The sequence below is a fragment of the Solanum pennellii genome, chromosome 11 (assembly GCF_001406875.1).
Source record: "Solanum pennellii chromosome 11, SPENNV200".
NCBI lineage: Eukaryota > Viridiplantae > Streptophyta > Magnoliopsida > Solanales > Solanaceae > Solanum > Solanum pennellii.
In genome coordinates this window covers 61,426,021-61,441,820 of record NC_028647.1, presented here as the reverse complement: position 1 = coordinate 61,441,820, position 15,800 = coordinate 61,426,021, and the positions used below count along the sequence as shown (strand labels likewise).

Below are 15,800 nucleotides of genomic sequence, written 5' to 3'. Positions count from 1 at the left end.
GACTCAGGTATCACACTGGTACACTAACTATGGATGGGATCGGATGCTACATAGGTACATTACCAACAGTTTGGATTTGGGTTCCGAACCATGTATGTGATTGTGATTCCGTGCATGAGATTAAAAGTCTACGTGGTTTCTTACTTGTTGTTATATGTATTGTTCTGTGTTATTATATTGTAGTGAACTGTTTGCATAATTCATATTTTGGGCTAGCCGTGTGAGTCTACCCCTATACCCTGCTTTGTGTATTGATATTACATATATTCCTACCTTCCGGCGATTGATTTAAAACTTCAGTTAAAGGGACACTTGATTTCAAATCCAAGGATGAGCTACATCTTCCAGGCTATTACTGCTGTCATGATCAATTCCCTTACTTTTTCTCGTCCATCTCTTCAAACACATACATTAGACTTTAGTATTATATTTAGTTTCGGAGTTGCATTCCTAGTCTTGAGTATTAAAGTTTTAACATGATGACTTTCAATTCTTCGATATTGTTTTTCGTATTAAGTGTTTTTGGACTATCAGGTTGAGTTTATGAGACTCAATCATTTGATTGTCTAAACTATTATTTTCTATTTATTAATAAACCTGGTTTGATTTAAATTGTATTTGTTTGATTTCCAATTAGCCTTCAATTCTCCCATCAAATAGTTTAATATGAGTGATCTAAATCGTAACAAGACATTCAATTAAGGAAATCTCAGCTATTCCATCACAAATCAAATATATGCATAATTTTGTAGCAAGAATTAAGAGTTACTAAAAGCTAGCGTAAAGCCAATCACAAAAATGTTTGATATTTACTTTCTCAGAATACACTCTTTGACCTATATATATATATATATATATATAATAAAGTAACAAATTATGAACCGTAAGATGTCAGTCCCATGTGCAATTATTATGAAAAGTTTCATTTCATAATTTAGCTTTTAATAAGACTCGAAAATTTATGTTATATCGTCCAAAGGAATCTTTAGTTTTTTTTTTCTTTTCTTTTTAGCAACGATCAATCAGATTTTCCAGCTTGAATATCATCTTTTGCATGCACTTCAACCCCACAAAATACATGCAGGTCAAAAAGCAGTTGAATAAATAAAAAAAGAGGAATAATTAAGCTAGTACAAAATTACTATATGCATGTCACTTCAATAATTTTACTTTTGTGACAAAATATAAAGGGATAATAACTATAAATAGTTCAAATACTTACTGAAATAAAATATGAGATCTATATAGCATAAACAATTCCTATACTTTTACAAAAAGATTGTGTATACGTAATTTGATTCAGATTTTATTGTAGAATTACACTAAGCTAGCGTTTAGCTTTAAGTTCTTAAATATTCTTGGCAAATTATATCTGGATGAGTGGCAAATTATATCTGGATGAAGTTTTACCATGTGTTTGGCGTTAAATTTTCCTAAAAATATTTGACTATTTCAAAAAATATGATTCGTACCCATAAGTTCTAAAAATTATTTAAAATACCCATAAATTTATATTATCATTTTGTAATGAATATGTTCCTCTAAAAAATAACTTTATAATATAACTTAATAATCAACAGTAAGAAATAATAATCTAGGCAAGACAATACATTAATCTCATACTCAAACTTGTCAATGATTCAATTATAATTATAAACCATTAAACACAAATTTTTCTTTTTCCTCAATATAATTATTCAAATTAGAACTCAAACTTTAATAGGACGAGTTAGTAACAAATATTAGTTGAGATAAATAAATAATGAATATTTTTTATAAAATATAAAAGTTTAGGGTAATTTTTGAATTTTTTAAAATTTACAAATACTAGAACTTGATCTAAATACTAGTTTTTTCTAGTATTTCGGAACTTGGGTTACTTGTCAATATACTTACCAAGTCATAGGACCATACACCACTTCCCAAGTTTTTCTCAAATTTTTTCCAAGTATTTTTGGGGCCAAACGGGTCCTAAATATGTTATTATTGTTCTTTTTGAATATGTGAAAGAAGACATAATACATAAATGTGCAGACTCTATAACTTGGTCTTAACTAGCATCTACGCCTTCTAACTTTAGAGGTTTGCACAAATAGACACTTAAAATAGATACACACATCTTACGTGACATCTCGAGTGTATCTCACACGAATTGCCACATATGACGTGACCACATGTGAGATGTATGTGTCTATACGTTTAACTTTGCACAAGTTTAAATGTCTTTTTGTACACGTTCAATGAAAGACTATAAGAAGACATATATAGATATCAATACTTGATGTCAAGTTAAAAAACACATTTATGTATTATGCGGAAAAAAAACACACACACGAATTCGATGATACACACTTTGTGTATATATTATGTGCATGAACATGTGTATACGTACATTAAAGCTGCAACAAGATTACCTTTCCAACTAAGTCTGATTGATGAATAGTAGTAGTAAATAAAGCTTTATAGCATGAAAGTGAGCAAAAAGCCAATGCCAGAGAAGGGAATTAGATTCTAACTCCACCAACATTTCTTTTATACATTTTTCTACTATATATCAACAGATCCAATCTTTGATATATCATGTTTCTCTCCTTTCATTGGTTGGGGAGCCAAAATTACATCACCGTTCAAAATATGAAGAAATAAATATATATATAATAATCTTAATCATATATAAATAATATAATTTTTTATATAACAGAATCAGGGTGAACTCTTTACCATCTATACGGGTCCTATCATGATGTACCGTCTTATAACTTATTTATTTTAATTTATGTGACAATATTTATTTTTTGGGAGTACGTTAATTTGACATTGGAAACAAAATTAGATTAGAATAACTTAATATTGTAAAACAAAAAATTATGCAAAAATTAGTGTAAGTTGTTGGAGCCCAATTCTTCTCATGTCAATATAGTAAATATTATATTTTTAAATATTGGAAAAGTTTGTATAATTTAAATCTCGAAAAATAAATAATACCACGTAAAGAAGGAGAGTCGGAGTATTAAAGACATGCATATGATGCATTATTATACATAATTTTAGCTAATTAGCTATGATTATGTATATGCATCCAATTATTATTATATATAATTTTTTTATTTGTACCTCCAATAATTTCTCCATTTTTTCAATCTAGAAAAGAAAGAACGAAAAAACACAGCAAAAAACCTTAGGGAAATGAAAAAAAAGAATGTTGAAAATATTCTGTCATTTTAGCTAAGGCATCATCGATACATTACAACAAAATGATCATTAGCAGCATTTAGTTTTTAATTGTTGTTAAATATATATTTTTAACGGCAATTGTCACTCTTTATATATGTTCCTAAAGCCTTTAGCGATATTGGTTCTAATGACACTTAGCTAATGCCGGTAAAGATTTTAGCACTCTTTATTAGTGTCAATATTTGATGCCGCTAAAAGTTATTTTTATTGTAGTGATATAAGCATAAAATTTCAGAATTTCGACTAAAAAATATAATATAAAAATCATAATTATTATTCATTTTTTTACCTCTGAAATATAATTTTAAAAATGCTAATTTTTTTTCTTTTATATGATTTATATTCATTTACAGATATTTGTAATGTGCAATTAACTGAACTGCAAACTTGATATTAAATAATATGCTGGCAAGAAAATAAAATAATCTGATACTGTATTTTCATTAAAAAAGTTTCGCTAAATTGCATCTCCATTTGGATTCAAAGGCAACTTTGTAAACTATTTCTACAAATTCAATTGCCTAGACGGAATCAAAATTAGGAGTTTGAGTTCTAAACATGTTGATAATGAGATCTGAACCACAACCCTTTCGTAGAAAGCATTTTCACAGTCCCTTCCTCACGTTAATGTATGTAACGTATATATTTATTTAACTTTTAGTATAAATACATGATAATCTATAAAAAAAAGCTATTGAATTCGTCTGAATTCACAAACCTCCACCTATGACCTACGAGATGGGGTCAAACGTGGCAGCTATAGGTAGGTAGGTAGCTATATATATATGTAAAATAAAATAGAGACCACAAGAATCTAATGAAAGTGATAGATTGATAGAAGACTGCCTCTCTTGTCGTTACCTTTGGAGGCTCTTGGGGACCCTTTTATCACTTGCTTCAATATGGCTTTTTCAACCATGCACCCCACAAAACCATAACCATTATCTTATCACTTTTTTCTTAACGCGTTTGCATGTCTCTTCCTATATGCTTCAAGGATCATGTTATAAGAATTTAACATCTATACTAATAAAAATAACCATCTATATGTAACAAACATGATGTAGTAACTTTGAAAATAAAGTACTAACCTACCAACAATAATCATATGCTAAAATGTTTGACTCCCTTACATCAACAATAACAATAAAATACTCAGCAATTAAATCTTACAAGTGAAGTCTAATAATAATAGAATGTAAGCATGTTACTTTGTAGAGGTAATAAAGAGACGGTATTTGAAAGACCATGAGATCAAGAGCAAGAAACTTTGATTTAAAGAAGATGGAGACAATGAAAAGAATATAGTAAATAACAAGGAAACCATGCAAAAATCTACCAAAGAGGAGCCAAAACAACAACAAAATCATGTGATAATAAACAAATAATCAACGAAGATTAAAAAAACAAAGAACTACATGAATACAACTAGATACTTCAATCTATCTCCCGTGGAGATATCTTGTGTGTCAAGCTTCACTTGCACGCCTACCTCATGCATCATTAAATTTTCACTCCACATATTTTGCTCAACATGAACACTCTAGAATTCAAAGTTTGTCTACATACCTCTAACTTAACATTAACTTCATTCTGTATATCATCAATCAATACTATGTCATCTGCAAATAACATACACCACGACACCTCATCCTGAATGTCTCACGTCAAAAACATCTATCACTAAGGCAAATAGAAATGGACATAGGAGTTGACCCCCGGTGTAATCCAATTTTCAAAGGGAAGTTCTCTAAATCTCCTCCCACCGTTCTTACCCACACTTTAGAACCAATACAAAGAAAATAATTACATGTACCAGTCATGGTACACGAACTAACCGATATTAAACATGTATCATGTGTGATACCCGAACCAAGCGATAGATATTCCATACATATATCATATATGGTATCAGGGCTAACTAATGTATGCACCAGACATGATATTTGAGCCAATTAAGAGATATAATGTACCAGACATGGTAACTGAGTCAACCAATAAGATGTACTAGGCGTGGTATTCGAGCCAACCCAGAATCACACTTCAGACAATTAATAATATTTACAATAAATACAATCACACTTGTAAAACACAAACGAATAGGACAAATTCATTGCATAAGATTAATGACAAAATATCATTTCAGTTAATTTGTTCCTAACTCTCTAACCACGTATTTAGAAAAAGTACTAAAGAAACAATTAACATAAACTAGAAATAATTTTAATCAACACCTGCCTCGGATCAAGCCTAAAACTTCTACTGCACCTGAGTCTTCCCCTTATTCTTGGTCTATAAACAACAATATATCACAAAATCAATACACAATTGCCTAAATATATCAAAATTATATCCTAATCATAACCCTAGTCCAGTCTCATGATTACTCCATTCAAAATATGGGTTTTTCACCATTAAGTCAACTCAAACCCTCCTCTAAGGCCACTATCACAGATTTAAAGCTTTAGAACCGAATTACCAAGTTTTGTTTTTGGGGGGAGGGGGAGGGGTAAATTTACTCACCTTTATATACAAATGATTTTGATGAAAAACTAAAGAAAAATGCCCTAGGTCGCCTTTACCTTTTCCTAAAACCTTAGATGGTAATGCGTGATTTTGGAGAATTTTATGCATTTACAACGACTAACACCTCCATAGTAGCCAAATCCCACTATAGAGGCGCTATCCTAGAGAAAATACCCACTATAGTGAGAATTAAACTCCGACGTCCTCCCAAATTAGTATATTTCGCAACACACCTTCAGATTATGATGTTTCAAACTAATTTCGTCACACCAAGTTTGATATCTGGAGTTCTACTCACCCAAATTCACTTTCAAAAAGTCTTATGGAATCCTTGGTATCTTAGTAACAAGGAAAATAAACTCTACTTAGACATTTCACTCAATTCTTTCCCAAATTGCCCTAGACTTCATCTTGCTCAGATTTTGTCTAAGTCTAGCCTAGCCTGAAATTTTCAATTCTTCAGACCAAACGTTTTCTCCCACCCCTTGTGTCAAATAGAATTTCACTCCCATTTTTTTCTTTTCTTTTCTTTTTCTTCTTCTTCTCCGGTCAAATTCTATTAATAATATTATTTATACTTTACTAAATTATTGATAACAAAATTAATTATTTTTCTAAATAATTTAAAATTTTGATGTATCATCAACTGCTCATTTTCATATAAATCCAAAATTAGAATCATAATTTTAAAAGAATAAATTAATTTCCGATAATTGAAAGAACTTAATTGAAATCGGATAAAACAAAAACTATATGATAATGCCTAATCGTCTCATTAATTTAGCTCATTTTCATATAGTTTCAAAACTAGAAATGATACTTCTGAAAGAATCATAATTCTCCGAAATTTGAAAAAGTTTGATTGAAATTTGGATTAAAAAACTAAATAATACCTACTAATCATCTTGAAATCTAATGTGATTATCAAATTGTTCGAATGTAATATAATGTTTAGATATAGTTTTAAATTAAAGAGATAGTTAAACTAATAATAGTAAAAGGGGGAGATGAAATTGTGATAAAAAGTGACATTTAAAGTGAGGAGCTTCGATTAAGATGAAAATGATTTTTTGAAGAAGAAGGAAGAAAGAAAAAGAAAAAAATAATAAGGGTAAAGTTAAAATAATAAGAAAAACAAGAAAATGTATTTTATAGCAAAATACTTGCAAAAATAAAATTATATTCGTTTTTTCATTTGTTCACGCTCTTTTAGAGAGTGCATACACTCTCCATGCCAGGTGGACAATAAATGATGTAATAATATCAGTTCAGAATTGTTTAGGGAGGTAACAGGACGCTTGCATAATTTAAGTGTCTTTTTAAAAATTCAGGACAATTTCAGATAGCACTTTATGTCTTTTCTCAATAAATAATCTCCTCTCATACTATTTCAAAATTCAAGGCTAAAGTCATATAAGTAATTGAACACTTAATTAAGACTCAATTATTTGCAATTAGAACTCACATAATGGTTGAGTTTGGAACATCTCTCCACGTGTTAACTCAAAACCAAATTATTAAGACTCAATTATTTGCAATTAGAACTCACATAATGGTTGAGTTTGGAACATCTCTCCACTTGTTAATTCAAAACCAAATTGCCATGGTCATACAAATGGAACGATTAAAGTAAAGTTAGCCATAAACTTTATAAAAATCATAAATAGACAAGAGCAAAAAGAAATAAAAAAGAAGATAATGAGAAGAAGAAACCTAGCAATAGTGTGCTATTAGCTTTTACCAATTAAGGTACCATTAAAAGTAGAAATAGTACTATAGTATAGTAGTGAGGTAATAGCCATTACTTATCCCAACACAAAGCTAAAAAGGGGGTCCAAAGAATATGATCTATAATTTGTTCACTCATTTTTCTGCCCCCTTTGGAATTTCAATTACGTAACAAGATCCCACCATTAGTTAATTGATAATGTGCACATTTTTTTTTTATCTTTCTTTATTCATGCAATGTAAGTGAGGAGTCACAACTCTACTTTTCTCTAGCACTACTATTATGAAAAAAGTTACATATTTGGCCGCTATTTAAAAATAATTATAATCGTCATTTTATATAAATAACTAGTATGTGTAAAATATAAAAAGTGGAAAAGGATAGCTCAGTACGCTAAACATTCCATTATTCGGAAATTGGAAAAGAGTCGGATCACAAGAGTCTATTGTACATAATCTTACTTATATTTCTTCAAAGGTTGTTTTCACATATAGAACTTGTCAAAGACGGATTAGATTTTGAAATTTATGGGTTCAAAATTCTAGAATCGTGATATAAAATGTTAGTAACTAGATCTCGACTTAATTAATTTTTGTACATAGTGAATTTGTTAACACAGTACAGGGCTTGGCCTAAAGCTACTAGTTCAACCGAACTTGTATGTAACCTTATAGGTCGTGCCATGGAGCTTGTGATCTCCTGAGTACATGATCATAACTTTACCAGTTATATGTATTAATATAATACAAAATACATCCGACTAGTATTTTAATGGATAACTATAGAGTATAAAAGTTCCTATTATATATAAAGTGAGTAGTCCAAGGGCATCATCATCAATATAGAAAGCTTCAAAGTGAAGGAACTTATTCTCCCACTCAATTTTTACAAAACCCTAAAAAGATATAGTAATAAAAACAAAAAGAAAGAGATAAAGGAGAGAATGTGATGAAGGAAAAATAAAAATTAAACAAGCTAAAGTTCCTCTCTTCTTTTAATTCCTTCATCTTCTTTCTTCTTTTTTTCTCACTCCTTTCTCTTTGTTGGGGGACTCTGGTATTCCCTTCTTCTCTCTTTATTGTGATTCTCCACTCATATATTTCCAAAAAACTCAATCAACCTTTATTAAAGATAAAGAGTAAAGAGATATCAAAGAAAAGAAAAAGAATTAAAACCATGGCTTTCTCTTCTTTTCCAATCTATTTAGATCATCCTAATTTGCACCATGTAAGTATTTTAATCTTCAATTTTCACCTTTGATACATCAAAAAGAGTAATATTCATATTCATATTCATATTCCTCTTTCTTTCTTTTTTCTCTACTAGTCTTTTTGTTGAATATACTATACATATATATAGATGACTTGAGTTGTGAACAAATTCCCTAACTTGTTTTTTTATATTTGGGTGTTTTTTTTTCTTTTTAGTTACAACAACAGCCAGATCATCATCAACAAGGAAACCCTGGCCTTGACAATCCTCAGCTCCTTCCACCACCCACTCAGGTGGGTGGGGGGCCGGGCTCAATCAGACCAGGTTCAATGGTGGATCGAGCCCGGATGGCCAAGCTTCCGTTGCCGGAAGCTGGGCTAAAGTGTCCGAGGTGTGATTCCTCGAACACTAAGTTTTGTTACTTCAACAACTACAGCCTCTCCCAACCGCGCCATTTCTGTAAGAATTGTCGCCGTTATTGGACAAGAGGGGGCGCCTTGAGAAATGTGCCGGTGGGAGGTGGCTGTAGGAGGAATAAAAGAAATAAAAGCAGTAACAACAACAATAGCGCAAAATCAGGAGGCGGAGGAGGACTAATGGGTAATTCTAATAATGCTTCAACAAGTGGAATTCCTTCAATTAATTGTAGCATGGAAATGATTGGTCACCACTTTTCACAATCATCTACTCAATTTACATCAATTATGGGTGCTTTCCAAAACCTAAATAATTATGGAGGAGGATTAATTCAACCTCCAACTCATCAATTAGTTGGTGAAATGGGATTTCAAATAGGGAGTAACAATTTATTACCATCTTTGGTAGCTTCTAACAACTTTGAGCATCCAACAAATTTGTACCCTAATTTTCAAAATGAAGGTACTACTACTACTACAACAACTATTGAAGCATCAAATGGGGCTACTCAACAAGTGAAAATGGAGGATAATAGTAGACAAGGTATGAATTCATCAACTAAACAATTTTTGGGTACTCTTGAAAATAATAATCAATACTGGAATGTTGCAAATGAAAATGCAAATGTAAATTCTTGGATAGGGTTTTCTAGTGATCTCAATAATAACTCCCTTAGTACTACCAACCATCTTCTATGATCATATGTTAACTTTGATTCTTGAATTGAAATGATTCATGGATGGTACTTGACTTCGAAATGTTGAGCCCCTAAAGTTATAAGAAGGTGAAGATTCGCGGAGTCACAATGCTAGATACAAATTCAACAGAACTCGATCATAAACTAAAAGTTCTAGCTCTGCCTCTCCTTTTGTGATCTTGTATATCATCATCATCATGTTGTTGTTGAGGATGCAATTAGAGATGCATTGCATGGTAGGATTTGTTTTGTATTTCATGGCTCTAAGTTAAAATATCTTTGTGTTGTTTGTGTGTGTTGTATTTTTTGTTTTTGGGAGGTTCTTTTATAATGTGTGAAGTTATATGAGTTTTTGGTATCTGACATTATTACATTTGTACTGTCCTTGATAAGTAGTTATTTGTAATAGTAACTTATTATTTCCCAAATCCCAACCCTAGCTACTGCAAGTTCACTAAAATTATATATATGTTTGATATTATTTTTCTAATATTTATGAAGATGCATTTATTTTTTATGTATATATATGAGATCAACATCTTATATGTTCAAGCTGCATGAGTATTATATGATTTACCTCTTTCATGGAAGATGATACATCCTCTGTGCACTTTTACTAATTTTCGCGTCTCATTTTTTAAGAGTCAAAACGATATAGATTTTGATCAATATTTTAAGATATAATTTCTTCATATTAATGTAGAAAAATTGTAATTTATAGTTTTTTTTCGTATAGTAGATACGATTATCCAAATTTTAAAATATTAAATTAGTCCTATTCAATTTAGTTCCAAAGATAAGTAAAATTTACTCTCGTGGATAGAAATGTGACAAGTAAAGTGCACAAGGGAGTATCAGATTTCTAGTACTATACGGAGGGAGTATCATATTTTTAGTTCTACTTGCCAGTTGATGCGCATGGTATCAATCCCTATGTCTTAATTTATGTAATCAGTTTGACTGAACATGAAATTTAAAAAAAAAGAAAAATTTTTAAAATTTGAAATAAGATACAAGTCATCCCATTAAGAATAAAATAAGAAATTTAAAGTTAAAGTATTTGTAAATATAAAAATATTTACAAAATTTAGTTAACAGCAGAATTTATCTTTGGAGAAAATTAGGAGTAGTATCTTTAAAAGTAAGGTCAAGAACCAGAGACATGTGGGTGTGTGAGTTTAATTTGAGAGATTCCCACTGCTAGGTTGTATATATATATATATAACGAGAGGTGGAGTTAAAATTTAAAGTTTATGAATTCTCAATTTTATTCGGAGTTTCCTAATATGAATACATAATTAGAGCAAAAGCTACCGGATCATTGAATTTGTAGTTAATGCTCTAACTCTGTCTTTGTATAGGGTGATACTCACTCACTCTTCTTCGATTTTGAAAATCAAACTTTTTAAATTTAATCATGAATTTGAATATAGAATATTAAATTTTTTTAAAATATTTTTTTTATATTTGAAAAACTACAGCAAAAATCTATAAGTCACAATATACAACAATTCAAAATACTTAGATAATACACAAGGTAGGAGGTGAAAACTTATAGATGGATGTGGATTCTATCAAAAAAGAAAAATTATTCTACCATTACTTGAAATTATAAAATTAGCTAAGAAATTTAATTTATTAATAATCCTTAGTTAGTATTCATCGCTTAATAATTAGTAGCTAATTAGATTTTCATATGATCCATAACTAAACAAAATTGCAAACATAAAAAATCTAATATTTAGCTATAAATTAAAACTTTTTATTCGTCGTTAATTTCTTATTTTTTTATCACCTTACATCAAAAGTGAAATGAGTACACCTAAAATAAAACATAGGACTTGTATTACTACATAAATAAACTATACTAATAGTAGAATAAAGGCATAATACATATATTTGACCTTAAATTTGGCTTTAAATTTTAACTTTGACCTTCAACTTTCATAATGCACAAATAGGCACTTTAACTATCCAACTTTTAAATAAATAAACACATGAGTCCTACATGGCACAATACACGTAGGACACCACGTAGGACAAAAAATGACATATAGGATGACATGTAGGACATGTGTGCTTATTTGTTCAACTTTATACAAGTTTAAGTGTCTATTTGTGCACATATAAAGTTGAAGGACATATTTATGCATTATGCCTAGAAGAAAATTGTATACCCTTTTTAGGTATATAAGTTAAAATTTATGTATAATTCTATTATATGATGAGATCCTATTATATACTCTCTACTTCTAGAAAAGAATGACCTCCTTTTCTTTTTAACATTTTTCAAAAAGAACGACAGTTTAAGGCCACAAGATTAAATGACAGTTTTATAAATTTCACATAACTTTACTTTAGGACTGTAAAATTCAAAAGTTTATTTATTTTCTTAAACTTCGTACCAAATCAAACTAAATCATTATTTTTAAAACGAAGGAGTATCTATTTTTGCGAAAGTAAAAGACAAAAGAGATAAGATTAGTAGTCAAAAGAAAGAAGAAAACGCCAAAGTTCCACTAAAAACAATGCAACTGTTTCTTTTAACTAACTGCATTGCATGGAACCATAAATCATATTCTATCTGTCCCTATTTAGTTGTCCATTTTAGAAAAGGCATACATATTAGGATAATAATAATTAAAATAATGAAGTTACAGTTCTATCCTTATTAAATATGATTTCAAAAAGGATGAATTAAAACTTAGAAATTTTCAAGAAATTTAAATGAGGATATAATAGAAATTTTTTTTTGTCCTTTCTTGATTTGTCAAAATAAACAAGTAAATAGAGACATCTAAATGAGTAAATAGGAACAAAGAGAGTATATAATGAGAGAAAAGAAAGATATATTTGTTATCATATTTATGTAAAAAGATAGTATAATAAAGAGAACAATATTATCATGATATGATGACACCACTACCTTATTCTCCAAACTCAACGTCAATAATCTTTCAACTTTACATTCTCTTCGTCTTAATTTATACGAAAATATTTATAATCACAAAATTAATAAAATATATTTTAATACTTTTTAGTACTTTCTTAAACTTTTTTTTAAGTTAGTACCAGATACGCAAGTTAAAACAAAAAAAATATCAATTTTTTATATTGACTAAAAAGAGAAAAAAAACATCACATGGCATATAAATATTGATATTAATTAAAATTTTAAAATGAAATAATTTGGAGGCAAAATTTTAAAGATTGATGATTACAATGTATGAAAATTACATCACAAAAAGTAGTGGTGGTCTAAAGAGAAAAAAAAAGAAGAAGAGTTGTGAGAGGATATTAAACTTTTTGTAAGGACCAATGTTACATGTAGAGAAATAATGAAATTGATTAAAGTATATAAGAACATCTAGCTCTATTTATAATTTTATATACATGAGGTAAAATCTAAAAGCTGACACTATTTTCACAATAAAGCAACCCTTTATACCTCCTTTAACTCCTCAAAATACTAGAACTATATTTTTTTTTTTTAAAAAAAACTATTATTTGTTCGATTTTGGTTATTTGTAATTTAAAGACTTTAGTTGGTATTTATGAACTGTAATTTTAAATGTGCATAAATATATTTAAATATGTATAAAATTAAATAAATAGGCACATTTATTCTATGTAACATCTTACATGACAATTATGTGTCACGTGTCATCATACCTGAAAGTTTTATAGCATGATAGCAAAAATACACGATTTTTTTGGGTATGGCTTCAAGCAAAGATTCTTTAAGAAAATTACATGGAAATACTATATTATTCGTCCAATATATCTTGTGGTATTTAACTGAACAAAAAATTTAAAAAAATAAAGAAAAAAAACTCAAAGACTTAGCATATAAAACAAGTCATAAATATTTCTTTGACGGTAAATAATCATTTTATTAAGATCAAAGTAAAAATTTCAAAGTAAGTTAATTTATTTTTCAATTTAAAAATATGACTTTTTTTTTAACAGACAAAAAATAATAATTTATGTCAATTAATTCAAAATATTTACAACAAAAATTGAAAAGAATATAATTTTTAAAAAAATATTTGATTCCCAAATAATATACTCGTAAAATAATATAGTAGTAATTGTTCTAATGTCATTGTTATAATTAGTTAGATTTTAATATATCATAAATTTCATTCACTCCTACGTTAATTATAAACACTCGTGAATTAATTATTGCTCCTTTAGCAACCACCATAAAAGTCATGAGTTACTTTCTTTCACACGTTTTTGTATGATTTTGTTATTGTTACAAAGAGATTGTATTTTAAGAGCCTGTTTGGCTCAGCTTAAAAGCTGGTCAAACTGACTTAAAAGCTGATTTTTGACTTATTTAGCTGTTTGGCAATACTCAAAATAGCTTATTTTAAGTTAAAAAAAACTTATTTTAAGCCAAAAGTTAAAAGCTGGGGTAGGGGTGCTTTTTTTTTTTTTTTTAGCTTATAAGCTGTTTTAAGTTGACCACATTTTTATCTTTTTGCCCTTAATATTTTTATACAATCTTCAAATTACAACATAACCCTAACATCTCTTTCTTCCATTTTTCCCTTTTCACGTTTGGCATAGCAACTTCAGCACTTTTATCCAAACACATAACTGCTTATTTTAAAAATAAGTTTCAGCACTTTCAAAAGTACTTTTTTAAAGCTGCTTTTATTAAGCCCATCCAAACGGGCCCTAATTACCATCCAAAAGTTTTTTACTTAATATTTTTTCACTTTTAGTATTGAATTTGGCCAAAAAATTAAAAAAATTATAATATTTTTTCAATTTTAAAATAAATTAATCTTTTTTCTATTTTTTAGTTAAAAGATATTAAAATTAAAATGATAAAAATATTCAAAAATATAAAATAATATAAGTGAAATATTATTCTGGTCAAATTCTCACCATATTTTCTGGCAAAAAGGATTTTTCCTTTTAGTAATTTATTGAGATAAAATAGTATTTTAAGAGTATTGTTTGCTTCCAAATTACTAGTACTTCATAATAAGTGTATGTAAAGATAATTTAATTAAATTTTTCTTGAAATATGTACCATTAATCGCTCATTTTTAATTTAGACAAATAATTATGTGGATAAATGTAATTAATGAAGAGTTGCAACTAATGTTTATATACTCTATTCATTTTTAGTTGTCCAATTTTAATTTATTACTTTTTCCTATAAATCTTCTTGAAGTACTCATGGTTTATAAGTGAAAAAGGAGAGCAATATTCTTGTTCTTCTAATTTTCTTTTGCTAAGTTTTCTAATTTTTTTCTCCTTTTCCTAAACCTCCAATGTGTAATTATTTTTTTTTAAAAAAAAATCCAGCATTCTTGTCTAGTTTATACGAGAAGCTAATCTCTTGTTTTTTCATTATACTAGGTTTGACCATAGATTTTAGATAAAATTTAAATTTTTTTATTTTCAATTATACATTTGACTAGTATAAATTTTGAATCTCATTTTAAAAATCTATCTACAAATATTTCAAGTTCCAAAAACAGGTTTTAGGAGAAATTTACTTTCACCTCACAAAAGTGCAATTCTTCCCAAATAAAATCACGTCGGAAACACAATTTTCAAAACTCAAATATTTAGAAAAAATTATATTAAAATTTCGATCGGTTAATAACACAGTAATTCCCCTAGCCAGTATAGGAAGTGATAATAAAAGTCGAAATGTTGTTACAAGAACGGACTGCACAAATAGAGGTGATCTATGCATAGTTCTTCACTTTTTGCCAGATCTAGAGAGATATTACAAATACTCGTCCCAAATTACCATTTCCCCTACCAGTATAGGAAGTGATAATAAAAGTTGAAATGTTTTAACGGATCGCACAAATAGAGGTGATCTGTGCCTAGCCTTTTGCTAGAGAGATATTACAAATCCTCGTCTCAGATTCCATAGCCGCGGGTTCTACCAGAAAATCTCAGGTAAGCTTCAATTTCAAAATCAATGGTCACACGAGTGCTAAGAATTAAAGG

General features: G+C 28.9%; 1 protein-coding gene across 1 annotated transcript; it reads left to right on the top strand.

The window, feature by feature from the left end:
• Positions 1–8,338: 8,338 nt before the first annotated feature.
• On the top strand, positions 8,339–10,243 carry LOC107003414 (dof zinc finger protein DOF5.1-like). Its single transcript, XM_015201738.2, has 2 exons — positions 8,339–8,716; positions 8,917–10,243. Exons 1-2 carry the CDS (start codon positions 8,666–8,668, stop codon positions 9,814–9,816), a joined length of 951 nt encoding a protein of 316 aa, XP_015057224.1. The 5' UTR covers positions 8,339–8,665; the 3' UTR covers positions 9,817–10,243.
• The last annotated feature ends 5,557 nt before the right edge of the window (positions 10,244–15,800 follow it).

Coding starts and splice junctions, on each gene's coding strand:
- LOC107003414 (XM_015201738.2), top strand. CDS start 8,666: ATGGCTTTCTCTTCTTTTCCAATCTATTTAGATCATCCTAATTTGCAC. Junction 8,717..8,916: donor ATCATCCTAATTTGCACCAT/GTAAGTATTTTA, acceptor TTTTCTTTTTAG/TTACAACAACAGCCAGATCA.